Source organism: Coffea arabica, chromosome 2e (genome assembly GCF_036785885.1).
Source record: "Coffea arabica cultivar ET-39 chromosome 2e, Coffea Arabica ET-39 HiFi, whole genome shotgun sequence".
Lineage (NCBI taxonomy): Eukaryota > Viridiplantae > Streptophyta > Magnoliopsida > Gentianales > Rubiaceae > Coffea > Coffea arabica.
In genome coordinates this window covers 7,559,201-7,581,753 of record NC_092313.1, presented here as the reverse complement: position 1 = coordinate 7,581,753, position 22,553 = coordinate 7,559,201, and the positions used below count along the sequence as shown (strand labels likewise).

Here is a 22,553-nt window from a genome sequence, read left to right as displayed (position 1 = left end):
TTATAAAAAATATATTTTTTTTTTACAAAAAATGGTAATTCAAACAAGACGAGTTACATGCAATACAATTTGTGAGGGCTAAATGACAGATTTGTACCTTTCTTTTAGATGTTTTCCTATGAATTTTAAAAATTTTATTAGTGCTATAGATAAATAAAAAGGAAAATAATTCAAAACATTTCTCACATTCTGTCAAATGAATTTTTTTCGCCATTCACTTTCAAAATGGTAAATTTATGTTCTTTACAAAATTAAGTTAGTAAAATTTGGTCCCAATTTAAATATTTTACCGCTTCTTATCCCGAATTCATCACATGACCCGGTATGGTCAATTTTGTAGGGATAAAAAGTTTAGATCCCATTTATAGTTAAACAAATGAATTGATCCATATTCATTTTCATCCCTAAAATAAGTTGAATTAGACCTAAACTATATTCATTTTTTCTCCTAAAAATGTGGGATCTAAGCCAATTTTTATTCAATTTTCTATTAAAAAAGTGAGATCTTAACTTTTTATATATAAAAAATAATTGCATGTCGATCGCATGATAATTTTTAGGTTAAAAAGTGATCCATACTAGCAAACATAGTTATGTATCACGTATGCATTATTTAAATTTTAAATTTGAATTCATAATATGTTGCATGATTTAAATCTGCTAGTATAAAAAAAATTAAAATTAAAATTTATAATATGTGACATGATCTAAACTTACTATTATAAAGAAAAAAAAATGTATTAAAAAACTTACTCTTGAATTATAATGGGTAATTGATTTTTTTCCCTCCTACCCTTCTTCACTCCCAATTGCTAGGTGTTGGATTTAAACCCTAGGCTCCGTTTGGATTAGCTGTTTTTGGGTTTGTTTTTCAAAAACACCACTGTAGCATTTTGAATATGAAAAACAAGTCCGTTTGGATTAGTTGTTTTTGGGGTTGTTTTTCAAAAACTATATGAAAAACTTTTACTGTAGATTTTTTTGGATTATTTTTAGAGGTATTTTTGAAACATATTTTTGAGTATTTTTAGAATATTATAATTTTTATATTTTTATATAAATATACATTTATGCATTTATAATCCATTTATATTTACAAATGTATAGATGTATATTATTATAAATGAATATTATATAAATGTATAAATTATAAATTATAAATTTTATATTTTTATATAAACATGCATTTATGCATTTATAATACATTTATAGATATTTATAAATAAATATATTTATATATTCATATAAAAATATATAAATATATAAATGTATTATATTATATATAATACATAATATAAATATATTTATAAATGTATAAGTGTATATTATTATAAATGTATAAATTATAAATGAATATTATAAATATATTATAAATTATAAGTGTATATTATTATAAATGTATAAATTATAAATGAATATTATAAATGTATAAATTAATATATTATAAATATATATTAATATTATGTAGAAATGTATTTATATAATTAATATAAATGTATATATGTATTGATATTATGTATAAATGTAAAATTAATATTATGTATATTAATATAAATGTATAAATGTATTAATATATATAATACATAATATAAATGTATATTTAAATGTATAAGTGTATATTATTAAAAATGTATAAATTATAAATGAATATTATATAAATGTATAAATTAATAAATTATAAATATATATTAATATTATGTAGAAATGTATTAATATAATTAATATAAATGTATACATGTATTAATATTATGTATAAATGTAAAATTAATATTATGTATATTAATATAAATGTATAAATATATTATATTATATATTATACATAATATAAATGTATATTATAAATAGACATAAGTATTTATTATATTATGTATAAATGTACATTTATATAAATGTATAATATATTATACATTATATTATATATAATTTATATAACATTTAATATTTATGTAAATATATTATAAATATATAAAAATATATTATAAATAAAATAAAATATTTATAATATGTATGTATAAATATATAATATTAGAAATGTATAATATATATAATATACATTATTATTAATATAATTTATGTATAATATACATAATTGAAATATACATATTAATATATATTAATATATATTATAAAACAAAATTGAATAAATATATTTATAAATTTATATATAAATAAATGTATTTATATAAATATATAATATTTATTTCAATTGATATAATATATATAATATTATACATAATTGAAATAAATATATTTATATTAATATAATATATATATATAATATACATGATTGAAATATACATATTAAAATACATAATTAAAATATACAAATTGAAATATACTTATTAAAATATACAAATTAAATATACATAATTGAAATATATTTGGAGTTGTTTTTGATATATTGTTTGGATATGGTATTTTTGAAGTTGTTTTTGAAATACACATTATTGTAGCATTTGGAATGTGAAAAATAATTTTTCAAAAACAGGTGCAAAAACACTCAATCCAAACGCAGCCCTAAATTTGATAGTAAAAAAGACTCTTGAGTGTCCTCCCTCGACCACTGGTTATGATGGTTATGATGTGAGAGCAATGAATGGACATTCATTCAATGGAGTCTCCTTCGTTTTGCCGGATGATTATGTACGTCCGCAATGACGTCACCGTAGAAAGGTACAGACAGCGTGTCCTGTAGGCCACCGATTAGTCCCGTGTACTCACGCAAAAATTAATCGTATTCGACGGATTGTTCTCCAAGCAATAATAAAGTAAGAAGGCTCATTTGAGAATATATGGGTGGGATCTATTTACAATTTTTTTGCTTCTTAGTTGTTCACACTTCATAGTTTGTAATTCATAATTGAGAGGAGGATTTTTTTTCTTTCTCTTTTTTATTCGAAATCGAGATTTCCCGCTTATATTCTCTCCTCCAAACCATCAAACACATCTCTACTCCTTGTTTCTTACATGGTATATGATTATACTACATGGTTTCTGATTATCTTTAGATAGAGTCACATGATTAATTGATATAAAAGAATAGAAAACTAACTGATTAATGGAGTTGGGTTGGATTATAGTTTCTCTATATTCGTGATCAACTTATTTTCAGGCACGATCTATATCTATATAAATTCTCCGTAGCTGATATTTTAATATTTACAGCATTTTATCTCAATCATTATTATTATTAGTTGAGAACTCTAATAATGAAAGACGTAGCTGTTTTGTCAATTTTGTTTTGTTGACTGAATACGTAAGTTCGTAAGCAATGGAGTCGCTGAAGAAAGGTTGAAACCGCGTGTGCTAACTGCTAACAGAAAGAAGTATTCGACGGATTGTTCCCCAAGCAATAATCCAAGCAAGAAAAGGATTATTTGAGAAATTTTTGGGTGGGACGGGGACCTATCTGCAATTTTTTGCTACTTATGATTCATGCTTCATAGCTAGACAGCAAGGAACTGGCCACTTTATATTTATACAGAAATTAACAAAAAAAAAAAAAAAAAACTAAGGCCAGTTTGTTATTTACAATTGAGAAGAGATTTTTTTCATTGCATGCTTTTCGCCTTCTTCTGACATTATGGTCCCTGCATTTGACGATCAACATCCTGCTTGAAAATTTTGTTCCAGTGATACACGTGTCCCTATCAGACGCTGACTAAAAAGGAGTACATTGAAATTTGGCAATGCTAAGAAGTAAGAAGAACCTGTAAAAAGACGCCTCGTATTACCCTGTACGATCACTTGAAATCTCTCCCTGTAACTACACCATATATGTACGCTAGAAGTCTGCTCATTTATCAAACTTTTGATAATTGAGTAGGCCAGGATAAACCACTGGGCCAACGGCTCACTGGCCACCAGAGAGAGGCTTAAGTCCCTCCTTGGGCTGAATCCTCACCTGTAACAAAAAAAAATTAAAGATTATATCAGAGCACTTCCTTGATCTAGTTGGATCTGTATACCTACTAATCCTCTATCACGGTCTTTTTAGACTCCCCCTCCTCCCTAAATTAGAATAGAGTAGATTAGGTTATACAAATGTATCGTTACTGACCAAAAAAAAAGAATAGGCCAGGATGGGATTACGTCTCTATCACCTCCGAAAATGGCGAGATAGAAGCAGCCAAATACATGACACATGGATACACTGGTTTGAATGTCATGGCTGACAGCAACAACGTGCCTACGTAGTGTTTTATATTCAAAGGACAAAAGAGGACTTCTAATATCATTGCACACAGACACTAGTTTAGTTGATGATGAAGATTATATAATAGCAGGAGGAACGATGGCAGTAACATGTTTTGGACAAATCGACAAGCTACAATATAATAAAATATATAGTAGTAATTAGCATGCAGGAGCATCGGTGGTGCAGCCTGAACTCAATTATTGAAGAGGAAACAATTAATGGAGCTTTTAACTTAAACAAATCGCTGGACGAGGGATTAATGAAGGTTGGTCCAATCGTTCTGATGATCATTCATTGTTAATTTTTAAGACACTCATATTAATGATATCAAAATGTTAATCATGCCCACAAGGCATCTTTCTTCTTTGTCCGATGTTAAATAAATCAGGGCTCCTGATGAACCTCCACTTCCAACACTAATAATAAGAAAGTTACGTAGAAAAGCTCTGATGAGGAAATGGCAGCTTGCCACCCGTGCTGGGCCCTGGCTTAGGTACTTCAGAATCAGCAGTGTTCATTACAGATGGAGACAGGTAACTGCTTCTGAATTTCAATTCACTCATTAGTAGCTGCATTATTGAGGCAGAGGAATCTTTCAATTACGAGCTTATCCATTAGCTTTTCTTTCTCTTTTGTTTTCTCGTTAATCTTCTTTGGTGAGATAGTACACTACCATCTTTTATGAGTTGGGAGGTCTAGTAGTATAAGAATTGAGAAAAGATGGCGGATCAAAAAAGTGAACCTTGTCAAGCTCAAAAAAAAAAAAAAAAAAAAAAAAGTGACCCTCATCGCTTTGGACATATATGATATATCTACTAACTTATTTCAGGCATAAACGAACCGGATTTTAGGCAATGTCAGTCAAAGGCAAAGCCTGACTTGCAATGGTAACAAACGCCAAATTTGCCTAGACTGGTGTCATTCTGTGAAGAAAGGCACTAGGACGCTGCGATAATTAAAGGTGGCGCAATTGACCGGTGCACTTCCCTCCATCTGGATAACTCCCAAGTACAATCCAAGGACATTTTGATCCCTTACTTGACCTTTTTTAGCACCAAAATAAAAGTAAAAAGGGACGTCTTGATACTTGCAAACCTTGTCTCCTCCCGTGCGTGCTTGTGGACCAAACCTTCAGCAAGATTGCAGGCCACGTTCTGGTGGTGGCAAAACAGTAGGATGGACAAGAAAGAGTGAGCACTGAGTGAGACCATCATAGCCACTAGCTTTGAGCTCTGCCTGCAGTGAAAAAAATTTAACAGAGGTGTCAAAATAAGTCTGTATATCTATTAATTTCTTACACTGTCTTTTTAGACTCTTCTCTCTGTATAATACGATAGACTAAATTATATAAAATTATCGTTGCTGAAAAAAAAAAAGAGACCATCATGAATCAGATTTTCTTTCCTTTTCTGTTATTTTAATAAGAGAAAATTTGGATTCATTTTAATCTAAAAAGGTTCTGGAATGAATTACAATGGTAGAAGTTACCATATGGCGTTTTTTTTTTCATGTACCTCATCTTCTTTTTTTTTTTCCCCAAAAAGAAATTGCACATACTCGCAAGGGTCTTGAAAAATATGCCCAGCCCGTCTACGCATGAAATTAAAAATGACACAAAGGAGCCCAACTCATTCTGCATGGGGATGGGTTACGGGTCTACAGGACAATCGCTCTAATCAGCAGCCCTAAATTCATAGACATTCATCATAGGCATGCCAGAAATAACGAAAGTCTCCTCAAAACAAGTTTGTGGCCTGGGATACTGACGAAATGCCCCTTACTCACCTGTCTACCCATTCAAGCTTGGAGTCCGTCCGCAATGTCATTCCTCCCGATTTACAGCACTACCATTTCTTGATCGTGGCTGTTATGTGGACTTCACATGCCATTGCAATGGTCTGGTTTTGATCAACGATGTCAACGCTAAGTACTTGTTCAATCCAGCAATCCGCAATGTGACCCCTAACTTTGTGAATTCAGCCACACTAATAACAAAGGGAAGTTTACGTTTGCTGACAAAATGAGTTGACGCTTTTCATCCACCCTTGCAAGTAAAGACGGTGAACAAACAGGAGAGGGCCCCTGATTTATCAGACTACGCGGATTATTGCTAATGCTACAGCAAAATGGACCACGAATATATTCTTTTCATTGATTGAGAATCTTTGCAGAATTACATTTTACAATCTTGATGGTACAAAGAAAGCTACAGTACAGAACCCTCGTCTAAACTAATTCAAAATCCTCTTAGCTGAGTACAAAAATACCAATAAAAAGAGAGAGAGAGAGAGATCTACCGGAAAGAAAAAAAAAAGACCTCAGATAATTTCTACAAGTAAATTGTTGAAAAGAATTTGTCTACCAAAGTTACATGGAGAGGACCACCAGCTGCATTTCTGTAGTCAGCAGAAGTGATTAAAGCTCACGCGTCCTGCTAGCACAAGAAGCATGTGTTGCTGGACCTTTGCGGCTCCCGTGCTTCGAGGCCTAATAAGAATGACTTAATTGCAAGATGCTCTGCAGCATATGTCATGAAGGATGCCAGAACAAGGCCTCCCGCTGCCATCAAACCTAACCTGCCAAGATGTGCAAAGGTGTGTCACTGAATCAATTGCTAGCATGTGTCAGACATAATCACAGCGGGGGAGGGAATAGATACAACAATACATGTTGTCCTTTCTTTCATATAAAATCAAGATGACATGATGTCTTAAAGCAACTTAACAGTCAATCAAATGATACAAGTAGAGGAATGATCAGTGAAATTCCCTAGTCCTGAAAGGTGAAAACTGTAAACCAAACTTCTTCACAGGTTGACTTTATCCAGTTAGAAGAACATCTAAAAGGCATACACAAAGCAGCTTCAAAGAATGCTTAAATGTGCCACCAGTGTGAACGCCCTACGATTATTTTTACCAAAGTTAAATGAGGTTCTCAATAAATCCATCAGATCAATGAAACAGAAATCCAATTGAAAGAAACATTCTCTTTTGTCAAATAACAATTTATCTCATATTCTCTAATGTGAGTCCTGCAAAACAGGGCTCCCCTGAGATATCAGATACTTTCCACATTCTCTAGTCAAATGATGAAATAAATAATTAAGAGTTTATTAAAGGTCAATGACATACAATGACTGAAAATTAAAGGAGACGACAATAACATCAAAATGCTAGAAGCAATGACATATGTAGAAGTCAGCGTGAGCATAATAAAACTACAGAGCTTGCAACTTGAAATCACCCACCATACAGCGACAACTAAGTTGACAATCAGAAATTGTAGCCATTCTATGGATATGCAATGCAGATTGTGCATGGTGCTATGTTATATTTATTAAGCTACAAGTAAATAAAATCTGATGAAGCATAAGTTTAATGTGAAATACCTCAAAAACAGAGCAGTAATCCCTAGAATAAAGAGCAATGCCGGTACTGCAATAGCAAGCAATGCCGCTCCTAACCCATAGTAACAAGCAGCAACATCACAAGATGACAGCTGCCGCTGATGACCTACAACAGAAACAGAAGATAAGAACTGGATGACAAAATGAAATTCAAACTCTCCCACAGCTTTAAGGGAACTAACCTTTTCCAGAGTCATAGTCAAATGATTCAGCACGAGAGGATAATGATGCAGCTCTATTAGCAACAATCTTTCCCCAGTGAGAGATTAATTGCAGATAACTTCCAAACAACAGAGAGAAAATTGTGAATGTCCACTCGTACATGAGAAGCAAACCAGTCCATGGGGTCACTTGTCGAGGGATGATGGCAAATGAGAGTGCAAGGGACACCAAAGCAGCCATAAAACAAACCAAGATAGACATTCCACCAAGAAAAGCGGGCACTTTAGATTGGGCACCATCTGAGAACTGCAATTCATTTATGACAAACTTCACATTTTACGAAACTGTAACATGTAATTTATACCAAAAAAGAAACCAAGGAAGAAACTTTAACTTGATAATGTCCAGAGCATAATGGAAAAACGAATGAGAAAAAAAGAAGAGATTGTCAATGCAAAATGGATAGGAACAGTCTGGTCCTCTGTGTCTTCGTTAGAAATAAATGAGGCAAACATGAGAGATTGTTGGATCAACAAAGATTAGTTATTACAATGAAAATAATCATTCTACTTCCATTGCAAAAAAGAAAACAAACCTGTGGATTGGAGCTGATAGTAGAGGAAGACACTGCTGCATAAGTAAAGATACCTCCAGCTCTGATTTTGTAGTAGACGTGTCTAATATGATCACAAAATGAACGACTCTGGACGCATAAAATATGCTTTCAGAAACCAAAAAAACAGATATTCTCTTGACTAACACTTAAGAGACTGAAATTTCCAAATTACTAACCTGAAGAAAAGACCGATAATAATGAAAAAGTAGGAGACAAAATGGAAGCAGAAAGAGAAACTTGACTAGAAGTTCCTCTTTTGGATTTTTACCCCCTGCAGTTCCAGGAAGAGATTCCTCAAGCTTTACCCTGACATTCTGCAGCATTGGCAAATAAGACATTATACTACTAGATGTATTTATTAGAGGTATACTCCTATAATCCTCACTTGCCAGTAGTTAATTTCCACAGTAAGCCCCAATAAAGGAACAGGTGCTGCTGACAACCCCCTCCCCCCTCCAGAAAAAAAAAACCACACGCACAAAGCACTGCATTGTCTTGAAAGACAGACAGAACAGCCGCAGGACCCAATCCACAGTGTCAAAGCAACAAATGACAGGTTACTTTCAGAATAATAAAGTGAAGAATCTGCAGCTACAATAGTTGCTCACGAGGATGATACAATTACCTGCCAGACATCAACAGGTTTGACAAGCCAAGATGTCCACCAATCCCACGGCTTAAGGGGGCCAAGTGTGTAATGAATAACACGAAGTTCTTTCTCATCTACCATCCACTACATATAGCAACCAAAAAAAAAAAAAGGTAAGAAACAACAAAACAAGAGATGGTTTACATATTTCAGCTTAGTTATTTCAGGCAAAGCATTCCTTGTAACCAAAATAACCATAATGTGATTATCTTTCCCTTTAAATATCTCTACTCGATAGACATCCACCATTTTCCTAGAGTGCAAAGTGCAAAATCCTGTCACTTTTCATTTCTAGGAGGGCTTTGGCAGTTTCCCAAAATTTTCAAGAAAGGATACCTTGACTTAATAGACATGACCACCAAAACAAACAAACTTCATATGCATCAGAATCAACTGCTATGGCACAAAGGACATTCTGCCAGCATCTCCCTCTCTCTCGTTAATCTTCTTTTTGGCTCGGAGGATGGGGTGGCAGTTAAAAGGACTGAACCGTCTCTGGTTACACTTTCAGTGGAGAATATGTCGCCATTTTCTCATTAATCACATGCACAGTATCAACCTATGGTGATAATGTTAAGCCTTGATCCAAACTTCCCTCTTCGGTTTCCATACTTCAATTTATGATGATACCAATCTCTGTTTCCCAGTTAGTATGTCACCTTTGATTTCCACTGTTTTAATTCCATGAAAAGCTGGAAATTTTGAAAGTCTTTATTAGGGGCAGGTGGAGGTTTTAAAATTCATAAAGAGGCATAACTTTTGATAATAAGGGTCGTATACATGTTCGTAGTGAATGCAAGCATAAAACTGTTTACATTCACCACAAAAGTGTGTACGATTGCCCTGCATAGAAATCATATAAACATTCAGCATGACCCTTTTTATAAATTACAAAAGCTCTGCCACTCAAAGTTCCAGCTTTTACTATTCAAGTTCGTTGTTAAAGACAAAAGATAGCTACCAATAAGAACAATTACGAAGTTCTTCAATCAAACAACTCAAAGCCCCTGCCAAAATACTAAATATATACAGATACCCATTGCTAAATGTTTCTCCAAAATTAAGCACAAAATGTTCAACTCATGAAGCATTTCCTTATAGAAATTCTCATAAAGGATATGGTATCTTACTAGTTCCTCAATCCCCACTTATGTACACTAGTGAGACCAAGGATCAAAACTTTTGAATCCACAATCCATTGAGGACAAGAACCAACAAAGAAACGACTCAATTGACAAAACATGAACAAATCCTCTGGCAAAACATGGACTACAAAAATTTGTAATTTTGTAATATAAAATAGAGATTTCCCTGTCCACAGATGAACAATGGTGGCCAGCTCACATGCATGTGCAGAGAGAGAGAGAGAGAAAGAGAGAGAAGGTACCTTATTAGCAAGCATGTAAAGACCGACATCAGCATTATACAATGTAGAAAGTCTTTCCATTTCAGGAACTGGTCTAGAATTCAACACCTCAGGTTTTAGGTCTGGCTGGAAAACGTGTGCATTTGCAAACCCCGCATAATAGGAGTTAAGAAAACCTTGATCACCTGATAGAAAGAGAAGCAAAAAATTATGAAGAATTTTGAAACAAAGAAACATTTGCCATCAAAATATCACTAACACTGAAAGCAGTGCTGAAAATTGGAGAGGTACACACATTCTTCTTGCAGTAATAAAGAAGAAATCTTCAAGTTTAAAAGGGATGATATGATGGCTTGCAACTCTCATGCATTATACACTAAAGAATCAAGGCAAATTCAAAACATCCTTTCACGTCCTCCACCCACACTTGACATTCTATTCAATGTATTTGTCAGCCATACCATAAATGTAAGGATAAAAATTCTACATTTCTGTCATTCACACAGTAAATTTCTAGACAAAAGTTCAAGTTCCTGAATAGTAAATACTAGGAAGAAAATAGATAAGACACTTGCGTGCTACAATATGTACAAGGCGTCATCCAAAACCTCAAAAGAAAAATCTCACACAAAATATGGCATGTACATGCAATAATAGAACAGAAACATAAACACCAAAAAAATTCATCCAGTAAATCAAAGTAGCTGATTGGTTGGTTGACATTGTACCTCCAGTGTAAGAAGGCAAAGTGTTCACTTGTCTCATCATATCCTTAAAGACTTCTTCAGATGGTTCAACAACCATGACTCCCGAATTCAGCCTCTCTGAGTGTTTTAGGTTAGCACAAAACTTCCCGCATTTGAATAAATCTTCGATGTTCTTAACAACGATGGTATCAGCATCAAGATACACCACTGCAAATGAATTAAAAGACAAGGTAAAACACCAATTGCTCATCAAATATACCTGGAAATTAATATGTTCAGAATCCTAAAGTGTTAGAAGGGAGCGAGAAGCTAAAATTTCTCAATAGCAATTATGTATTACATGAAAAACAGGTAAAAGAAATCACCTTTCTTGTACTTAGTCATGTTAAATATTTTTAGCTTGGTGTAAACGCCCCAGAACCTCTTCGGTCTCACTTGATTCGGATTTGCCAATAAACTAATTTTCTCTACAATCCAACCATCAGCCTGCACAAAAAGAGGTAAATGAGACTTCAAGTAATTACTTAACTTCAACAGATCAATCTACTTAGAGTTTCATTATCCTCGCATCCAAAGCATTTCAAGGGACAACAAGAAGACTGTGCACAAGGAAATAATAGCACATAAACCAAGCAATTCAGGCACTTGGAAACCCGTTATGCTATAAAAAGTGTTCAACGACCCCAGTTTTTGCCTTCTTACCAACGTACTCTTTTAATCACTCAAGCTTCATTTTCTCATTAAAAAAAAAGTGATCTTGATTAGCCCAAATTGCCAGAAACTCACCTCCTTAATATAAAACAGAAAGTATGCTGCTAAACGTGATATCTATGTACAATTACCTCATAATAATCCTAATTAACCATTTCCTGCATGTTTGCTCGAATGCTCCAGGTGCATGAACTGGGTTGTAAGTAAGATGAAATCTTATTATTAATCGGCACGTACCTTAAGAAGCTTCTTGGCGTAATCAGAGACACCATCGGAGACCAAGACGACCATGTCTTTCTTGGATCCAGTGTGCCTGATGGACTTCCCAAGCACCCTTACCCCCAGTAAGAATTCATCTCCGTACAGAAGCGTCACGTAGGCCTCCCCCTTGGACGACGGCAACGATCCCAAATCGCCTTTTTCTCCTCCAACGACACCATATAATAACCCAATCATCCAAATTCCCAGTAATAATTTACACATACTGATAATCCTCGCCATATATATATATATTTTGTGTATATATATATAAGCTAAGGATATCCAAAATTCTTTTCTTTCCTTTACTTCCCTCCCTCAAGAAAGTATTGAATTACAAGACGATACTTTCCATTTTCGGATTGGGCTTTGGGAGGAGAACTTGAGATCTACTAATTCTTGATGGGAAATAGTCTAGGAAGAGTAATTATGGGATTTGAAACTTTTTATATATGGAATTCTTAATTCTTACAAGTAAACTTGGAGTTGTAGATTGTAATAGTAGTAATAAATAATCTGAAGATTTGTTTGGTCTTTGTATGACTGCTCTCTGCGAGTGGTCTGCGTTGCCGTCTCCGTGTGTTCTTCTACTTAAAGGTTTGAAATTTCCAAGTGGGAATCGTCAAATATCTGTGACTGGTGTGTTCCAGGCAAGGCCAAATATTGATCTCGGGTGGGTCAATTAGACCCGTAAATCTTGTCCTGGGTCGAGCTCCCGGATCCACTATATTTGGATATTGTGGTTTTCCTTTTTCCACAAAAAATTTTTGGAACACATTTTTTTTATCTAAAATATATTAAATCACTGAAATATATTTTTCTACAAAAAAAATCCTAAACAATAGCAGTCTAAACAGAACATTATCCAATATTTTTGCAAGGTATTGCTTAGAGGATTGCTGGATTTGGGAGAATCAAGTGTAGAAAATATCTTCTCGTTTGGATTGTTATTTTCTGAAATTTTCATAGAAAAATGTACTGCATTGATTTGATATATGTGGGACAAAATAATGATTGAAAAATGTGTTATGAAAAACGTAAAGCATTTTTAGGCAAAAATATTACAATCCAAACAAGGTTATGCATTGGTAATGTGTACAATACATGTCGTATGCACAAAATTTAGAATTCAAATTCAAATTCTGTAAAGTATCGGATATCTAAATCCACTAGTATATACATTGTTAGTATAAAAATTAATAGTTTACATGAATATTGAAGAATCTAATTTTGTATGATAATTGTAAGCAATGGAATTTTAATTAAATTCTAAAAATTACCATTGGTCTATAAATCATTTTTATGACTTGTTTTTATCCAATTGGATATTGCCATATGTCATGTACACTTGAAAAATTGGTTCTTAAATAGCCAATTATATTTGGGTATGTGTCAAGTTGAGGTGTTCCAATCAATTGAAATTGCTGGGATACCTACACCAACCAAATTATATCTACATGACTCAGAAATTTTTAGATAAATATCTAAATATTTATTTCTTATTAAAGAGATAATATTTAGAGTTGTTTAATCCATATATATCTCTTATATACTGCAATAGTTTGTCCAATCAAATGGTGCCACGTCACGTGTCCCTACAAGTTTGGCCAATTAAAGAATTACTTATTGATATTATATCTTTATTAGTAAATACAAAATGAAGAGATAATATTTAAGTTGACACAATCCTAATATGACTGCATGTCCTGCAAGACAAGTAAAGTGGTATACAGGTCTTCAATCTCTACCTCATACCACAACTATAAATAGGGGTCTCTCTACCAAGTCAAGGGGCACACAGACACACTAAGAGGCATCTCATACGTTCAAGTACTGAAGCTCAAAGCTACAAAAGTCCGAATCTTCAAACTCTCCAAGTCTCCCATATATCAGGACTTGAGTCTTCAAATATCTTTCAAGTCTTTCAAGTCTTCCATATCAAGATTTGAAGGAGTCAGTGGTTGATCCAAGAGCAAGCCGTAAAGCCCTTGGATTGGCGTTTGAGGAGAAGAATCGAAGGAAACTCTCTAGAAGTTTGAGAAAATCCCAGAGATTGTACTCACAATTATTCCAAATTTATATATTACATATTTATCGTGTATATTTCTTGTTTTGCAGACTTGAAATTTTAATCGCGTACAATACTAATTATAAGTAAACCTATATACAAGATAGATAAAAACATATAGCACTGAATTGTTAAATGAAGTTAAAGTTCTTTTATAATTAGCATCCAAATTTTTATTATTTTTCTTTTGCATCGCCTTGAGGCCTAACAGTCAATTACAACAATGCTCAAAGTTTGTTTTTTGTCAGAGGGAGGTCTAAAAGCCTGAATGCTTCAAGATACAACCAAACAATTATGGGAGGTGCCCATCAAAATTTGCAAGGTGCAGAGATTTCATTTGAGCCTAAGAAATTTAACAACAGTTTGAATTGCCAATTATTTACAAATTATTTTATAACATTATAAACACATTTTCTAACTAATTTTTTTATCTTCTTAATAATTATTTTATTTCATATACATCATATTACAAAAAGTGCTACAATATTTTTTCAAATCCAAACACATTATGTGACATCTAGTAACAAATTGATGTAGCTTTGTTAAGATATCAATGCATAAGAGAGGGTTAAATTAGATAATAAGATATAAGAGATTGTAATTAGGAGATATTGAATTCAAAAACTCTCACTTAAAAAAAAACCAGCTCAGGATTGAACTCTAGCTAATCATAGGAATCATAGGAAACACCGCCTCATTTGTCTAAAACATTTGAGCAATCCCAATGTTTGAATCCATCCTCGGGATCTTATTTGGGCTTTAAATCTAGAACCATACTGGGCTATTTTAGCCTCAGATAGATCATGATCCAAGGACGATACGCCGATCACCAGGTCAAGAGGCTTTAGTTAGACATAGGAACAGGTTGGACCTAATCTCTTGTGTTGCAAAACGTGAAAATGGGCCGTGGCAAACTTTATGGCAGTTTTGTTCAAGTGTCGTGCATTCGACTCCGACCCATAGGACGTTTCACATTTATATATATATAGATATATATTTGTTGAAAGAGAATTCATTTTAGTCGAATAGGTCCTCCTTCAAAATACATATAAATAAGTAAAATATCTGCGTAAATTTTGAACTAAACTCGTTAAAAGATGATATAAGAACCAATGCCAAAAATTTCTCACAAACTTTGGGTAAAACTTTTAAGCAATGGCTACATCCCTAATGCACTATTAAACGAATGGTGCATCAAAAACTTGAAACAAATTGTTCTTAAATCCACCGTTAAAGCCAGCATTTGCAGTGATACATGAGAAAGGAGACTTCCAATATCACAATTAAATTTAGCGTTTAGTGTTACTATCAATTTCCTTTTTATTATTGGGCCTGTTTGGAACCTGACTTTTTTGGGAGTTTATCTAAAACTTTACTGTAGTGCATTGTAGAAGTTTTTGAAAAAATTTTGTAGAAGTTTTTGTAAGGTAAAAACTTTTTTTTTTCCTCTTTCCCTTTCTTTCCTTTTTCTTTTTCTTTTTCTTTCTTTCCTTTTTCTTTTCTTTCCTCTCTTTTTCTTCTTCTTCTTCTTCTTCTTCCCTGTTACCTCCGCCACCCCCAGCAGCAACTCCACCTCCCGCCACCCCTCTCCTCCCTTTCCCCTTCTCCTCCCCTCCCCCCGCCGCCCCCCTCTGCCCCTTCCCCCTCCCCCCGTAGCCCTCCTCTGCCCTATTTTTTTTTTCCACAGAGAGGTGGGGGAGGAATGGCGCCGGACGTAGAGAGAAAAAAAAAAAGACAAGAGAGGATGATGGCAGGGGAGGAAGAGGGGGAGAGGGAAAAAAGGGGAAAAAAAAAAAAGAAGACCGGCACCGGCACCGGAAATTGGCGCCGGAACCAGCAATGGAGGTGGTGGTGGGGGAGGAAGAAGAAGAAAAGCGGAAGGGAATTTTTTTTTGTTGTGTTTTGGATATTTTAAGTGTGTAGGTTAAAAACTTTGATAAGTTTTTGGGGGTTCCTGTAGCACAAGTTGTTAAAAAACTAGTATAATAAAAACTTGGTAAAAAATAGGGCTTCCAAACAGACCCATTATCTTTTAGTCACTTTACCCCCAAAACTAACGGTTAAACTTAACAGAATATGTTAATTAAAGTAAAAAGACATGTTTAATTCTTAAAATTATTATCACTTTACCCCCATAAAATATAGTCTCATTATCAATTTACCCCATAAAATTATTTTTTTAGGCAATTTATCCTACCATTAAACCAATTTAGCAAGTTAAAAAACTTTAGAAGAAAATACCCTCCTCTTTGCATAATAAAAATAATAAAAAATTTAAAGTGACTATTCTCCTTTTTAGTATCAAGAAAAAAAGTCAAAGTATTAATTTATTTCTTCTTGACAATCTTATTAATATAGAAAAAAAAATAGAAAGATGGAGAGAGGGAGGGGGAGGGGGAGAGGAAGAGGGAGAGCTCAAAATTTTTTTTTAAAATTACAAATAAAAAAGAACTAAATACTTTTATTATTTTAAAATTATTTCACTTTTTTGTTTGCCACCAAATTCCAATCCTAATCTCGACAATCTTAAAGTAATAGGATAATGTTAGACTTTTCTTTATTTTCTATTTTTCACAAAATCTAATTTTTTGTCTCATTCTTTCCTATCTCTTTTTCTTTTCCTAGTATTAATAAATATGAAAAAAGAAATTTGAGAAAATCCTTTTATTTTTATGTTTTTCGATCTCTTAAAGTAAGAAAAAGGATGTATAACCGTTCCAACCTTTTTATTTTTAATCATAAAAAGGGTAAATATATTTAAAATTTTTTGACCGTACTAGTTGGATTAACGATGAGGTAAAATGCCTAGAAAATAATGTTAAGAACTAAAGTAATTGTATCACTATAATCTAAACGAATAAAGTGATAATAACAATATAGTAATGCTATAAAATAAAAGGATATTTTTGTCCAAAATTTCTTAACATGTTGAGTTGAATTACTTATAGGGATAAAGTGACTAAAAGATAACGTTAGGGGGTTAACTGATAGTGGTGATATAGTTTAAGGAGGTAAAGTGATAATAATTAGTAAATTTATTGTTGCTCTTACCTTATTGTCTTGTAGCTAGAAGGAAACTTGCTCATTGACAACGAACCAAAAAAAAAAAAAATGGGAATAGAATTTGATAATTTTGTTAAGGTAGAGACCTCCTTTTTTCTTTGTTATCTAAAAACCCTTGAAAAGTTGCAATTCAAACTCCCTTATTTTCATCAACAAGATTTTAATTCTCATTGTTGCTATTGTAGCACCTAATTCCCTTCATCTTAGATTTTTAAAATTTTTTTTTCCTTCAACTTAGATTAGTGATTGATGTTTATAAAAAAACAAAAAACAAAAAACCCTTCATTAACACACAGATTAATTAGGACTGGAAATTATCCTCGACCAATCAAGAGGTGCCGAACGACCATGTTCAGAAAGCTAGGAGTAGGAAAAGACAGTTTTCTAGACCAATCGAGACTGGCAGATTGAAAATTTTGAGAAGGCTAAAGATTTACGAAAGGAATATAAACCCTGAATGCTCACTCATACGAGGCAAGAGAAGCACAATAGATTAAAAACAACCAGTCTTAATCCAAGAAACCAAAAAATAGGATATAGCCATGACTGAGCAAAAGATACGAGTTCCATGAAATTACTAATCAAGATGATCCAAATCCTTGTCTTTTTGCCACATTTTTTTTTTTGGGTACTTCTGGACCTCTAAACTGTTTGGTTTGCCGAATCCATTTTTTTGGTGTTATACTTACCTCAACTTATTTATATATATAAGAAATGGTTCTCCTTTACTGGAAGCATCACATAACCAATCTTTCCAATTCTGATTTGTTCTTCTAAACATTTCTTCTCGTCAAGATGGCTTTGGAGCTAACGAACCGCGTTCCCTCATATTTCAATGAAATTGCAGCCAAGGTGGACCTGTCAATGGTTGGCCTCAGTGTTGTAGCTTTACTAGCAGTTTACGTTAGTAACTACATTTACAGATGGAGAAATCCCAAATGCAGCGGTGCCCTTCCTCCTGGTTCTATGGGCCTCCCCATGATTGGAGAATCCCTTCAGTTAGTACTCCCAAATGCTTCCATAGACCTTCCACCGTTTTTGAAGAAGAGAATTAAGAGGTAATGTGACCATGGCCACCTTGTCCATTTAACCTATATGCTATATGTTCTCAATTTCACCTTTCCACCAAAAAAGAAAAAAAAATTACAAAAAATGTTCTTGAAATCCCAATATTGTACTGTCAATAAGTGGATCTTTTTTTTGTTTGATAAATTAGAAGTCAATATTGTAAATAAACTAAGAGAAAATTGTCTAATACGATTTGTTTGACAAAAAAAAAATTGCACTAATGACAGAAAATAAGTGGTTCTCATATTAAGATCTCAAAAAACTAAGTCAGTAAATTCCAAGAGTGCATTGTTATTACAAAGGGTACAAGTTGTAGTTTAACCATATACTAGTGAGTGGTTGTCACTTTTTATTAGTTTTGAAATTGAAACACGAATATTTAATTCGGCTGTAATTAAACATTTTCTTGCTTCAGGTATGGTCCGATTTTCAAAACCAATGTTGCGGGCAGGCCTGTCATCATCACAGCAGACCCGGAATTCAACCATTTTCTCCTTCGCCAAGATGGAAAACTGGTTGATACATGGTCGATGGACACTTTTGCTGAAGTCTTTGATCAGGCTAGTCAGTCTTCCAAAAAGTATACCAGACACTTGACCTTGAACCACTTTGGCGTGGATTCCCTTAAAGAGAAGCTACTTCCGCAAATGGAAGATATGGTTTGCGAAACCCTTCGTAAATGGTCAAGTGAAGAATCAATTGAAGTGAAAGGAGCAGCGGTTACAGTTAGTATCGAACTCAATCATTTGCCTTGCATGACTAATACTTGGTTGCATGTACAAGAATTACATTTTGACATCTTCTTGCCTTGGCAGATGACAATCAATTTTGCTGCAAAACAGATCTTCAGCGGTGACCTTGAAAATGCACCGTTGAATATTAGTGAAATGTTCAAGGACTTGGTAGAAGGACTCATGTCCTTTCCTATCAACATCCCTGGGACTGCACATCACAAATGTTTACAGGTACCTAGCGTACTTTTCCTTAAACTACTACTACTACTCATTTTCTGCAGTGATCAAATAATACTAGTTGTCAAATTCTGACCCTGAAAATCCTTATCAGATCCACAAGAAGGTCAGAAAAATGATGAAGGATGTGGTGCAAAAGAGGCTAGCAGCCCCTGAGAGAACTCAGGGAGACTTGCTTGACCACATCATCCAAGACATGGACACCGAGACATACATTAAAGAGGATTTCGTAGTACAGTTGATGTTTGGTCTGTTATTTGTCACCTCCGATTCTATTTCGACAACATTAGCTTTGGCATTCAAGTTGCTTGCTGAACATCCTGCAGTCTTGGAGGAATTAACTGTTAGTATCATATGCTGACTAATTTTAAGATAAGAAACCACGACAATATGGTCTCAAGAAAGCAATGCATAATAATGACGTTCATTTTACAGGCTGAGCACGAAGCAATCCTTAAAAAGAGGGAGAACTTGAACACCCCACTCACATGGAATGAATACAAATCTATGACCTTTACCCTTCAGGTACCACTGGCATTTGCAGAAATTTGCTGTTGAAAACACATTTTGGATCGCTTTTTTTTGATAAAATTGATCTCAAACCGCAGGTTATCAATGAAGTTCTCAGGCTGGGGAACATTGCACCAGGGTTTTTCCGCAGAGCCCTGAAAGACATCCCTGTCAATGGTACAGTTGATTTTCAGTGATCCACATATTTTTTGTAAATGAAGTCCAACATTTTCCAACTGACATTTTCAAACATTACAAGCAACAGGATATACAATTCCAGAAGGCTGGGTGATTATGATCGCCACAGCAGCTCTACATTTGAATTCCAACCAATTTGAAGATCCCCTTGCCTTCAATCCATGGCGCTGGAAGGTCTTTATTACATTAAACCAGCCTTTCCTGTCATAAAATGCAATTTGGAAGCACTTGATTAACAGAACTTTACTTTGAATTTGTATAGAACATCCAGCCAAGTGTTGTATCAAAATGTTTTATGCCATTCGGGTCAGGCATGAAGCAGTGTGCAGGAGCTGAGTACAGCAGGGTGTTGTTGGCTACCTTCCTACATGTCTTGGTCACAAAATATAGGTACTTTTCTCCGGGCTACTCCTTGCACAAAATGCAAATTGGCACAGTGCAGATATTCATTTATTCCATCGATGAACTAAAATTCAACACATGTTACATTCTGAAGAAGAATATTTATTTATTTTTGGCAGATGGGCTATGGTCAAGGGAGGAAAGATCGTCCGAGCTCCTATCATAAGGTTTCCTGATGGATTTCATTTCAAAATCTCAGAGAAGAGCAACTAATGAACTTTCTTTATTCAACTCTTCAATCCTAGGCACTTGCTCAATAAGCAAGGGCATCCGGATCAATCAATCCAGTTCCATTAAATTCCTGTAATAAGTTGCCGCTGTATAGGCTTTCCTTCAATCATTACCTTGATGTACCATGCAATCTCGTTGATTATTGTAATTATCGATCAAATTTAGAAATGCTAAAATTGTTCCCTTTTAGACAGCAAAAACTAGTTTTTTTTTAAGTTTAAATTTAAATTCTGTAATCAGGGGTGACAAGAATGACAAGTCAAGCAAACAAGACTGGTTTTAAATCTTTTTGCTTGCAAAATGTTCAAGAATAACAAATCGTATTTCAACTCAATGGCTGTCCAATGCAGCAGCAAAGAATTTGTATTTTCCTGTGTAAAGTTAATGGGTTCATGCTCATGATATACGGCAGGCTTGACAAACTTCGGCTGCAATGATTCCATCAATAAATTACAAACCATATAAATTTAAATATCACAAATGAAGTACGTGGTTTTACTAAATATGGCGGCTACACAAGCTGACTTTTCCAACCAAATCCAGTGTCGGTAAAAGTCAGGGATTTGCAGAATCTTGATTATATCTTGCACCCTTTATGAGTGTCCTCTTTTCCAAACGTCTTTCTTGAGATGGTCACTTTTAGGACCTTCCCGCACACGAATAAGTCAAAGTTGCGATAATGCTTCTCCAATTTAAGTTTCTATTAATATGGCAATGCTTATCAATTAGGCTTATCTTTTTTTTTTTTATGCATCTTTTACAAACTGTAGTGACCATAAGAAATCAAACTGTTTTTGTCACCTTCTAAACTTATGGTGCATTTGATAAAATTAAAGTTTGAAAATTAAAATCTGAAATTTGAATTTATTAAGTTAGTGAATTATTATGTACTAAATTTGATATATTTAATTATATATCACATTAATTGATAAGTTAATAATTTATTACTTTTTCTTTGGAGCATATTTTGTCTAAAAAATTCAGTACCATTTAATAAATTCAGATGTTCTAGTTTTGATTATCAAACAAGTTTGAATATATTAAAATGTAAACTCATTAAATTTAAGTGTTGAATTGAATTATCAAATAAGAATTTAGACAAAGTACAATGTTTTCATCGGCCATTCTCATATATGATCATCGATCGAGCGTCTGAGCATATAAATATATATTTTTTTAGGGATAATTGCAGAAACCTCCCCTGAGGTTTCTGACATTTGTGCTGACCTCCCCTGTGGTTTGAAAAATTACACTGACCTCCCCTGAGGTTACTAATCCTTTGCAAATTTAGTCCAAACGATTAAAATATTATTTTAGAGAGTGAAATTAGAATTTTGTACCAAATTTGCCCTTTGTGCTACATGTCCAATGAATGACAAAGTACTATAAATCAATTAACAATTAATAAACTTTAAGAAGTATAATTTATGGGCAAACACGCATTACTCGTTTAAAATACCGACTCTTTACGGGTATTTTACTTTCAAACATTTAATTTGTGATAAATATATCAATATTTGTAAGTAAAATTCAAAAAGTATTACAGTAATATTCTTGCAAAAAGGAATCGGTAGGTTTTTTATTTAATATAAATTAAATATTTTTTTAAAAAAAGAAATGGCCCATAAAGTATTAATTTTGGGTTAACAACAAAAAAGCCCCCTGTGGTATAGTTATCATACAAAAAAGGCCCATGTGATTTTATATCATACGCATCGATACCCCATGGTTTGAATTATTGTGAAAAGTCGACGAAAATTGTTAAAACAGACGGAGTTGAGTGAAAAGACAAAATTACCCTTTTGATATAAGCGACAATTGCAGAAGTAATTTTGCTCTTTCATTCTGTCAAAACCAATGAAGAGAGAGAAAAAAATTAAAAACCCTAGAGAGAAGATGGAGCAGCCCCTTTTGTAGCCAATTTTCAGCAAAAATTTCGATTCTTATTTCAATCAAATATCAAGATCGA

General features: G+C 33.5%; 2 protein-coding genes across 3 annotated transcripts; one reads left to right on the top strand and one right to left on the bottom strand.

The window, feature by feature from the left end:
- Positions 1-6,325: 6,325 nt before the first annotated feature.
- On the bottom strand, positions 6,326-12,691 carry LOC113730607 (inositol phosphorylceramide glucuronosyltransferase 1). The gene is made up of 10 exons (XM_027255408.2): positions 12,053-12,691; positions 11,470-11,590; positions 11,126-11,311; positions 10,419-10,582; positions 9,008-9,115; positions 8,559-8,696; positions 8,362-8,469; positions 7,787-8,072; positions 7,587-7,710; positions 6,326-6,774 (listed from the first exon to the last, which is right to left on the bottom strand). The coding sequence occupies exons 1-10, from the start codon at positions 12,314-12,316 to the stop codon at positions 6,633-6,635; spliced, it is 1,641 nt and encodes a 546-aa protein (XP_027111209.2). The 5' UTR covers positions 12,317-12,691; the 3' UTR covers positions 6,326-6,632.
- A 5,226-nt stretch (positions 12,692-17,917) lies between these two features.
- Positions 17,918-20,784, top strand: LOC113728486 (beta-amyrin 16-alpha-hydroxylase CYP87D16-like). Of its 2 annotated transcripts, none has more exons than XM_027252886.2 (9): positions 17,918-18,262; positions 18,688-18,997; positions 19,088-19,237; positions 19,338-19,586; positions 19,679-19,768; positions 19,852-19,930; positions 20,013-20,125; positions 20,214-20,341; positions 20,473-20,784. In XM_027252886.2, the coding sequence occupies exons 1-9, from the start codon at positions 18,000-18,002 to the stop codon at positions 20,564-20,566; spliced, it is 1,476 nt and encodes a 491-aa protein (XP_027108687.2). In that variant the 5' UTR covers positions 17,918-17,999; the 3' UTR covers positions 20,567-20,784. The 2 variants fall into 2 exon arrangements, with proteins under 2 accessions (XP_027108687.2, XP_071934694.1); XM_072078593.1 differs by having other exon boundaries at positions 17,920-18,262; positions 20,019-20,125.
- Positions 20,785-22,553: the final 1,769 nt, after the last annotated feature.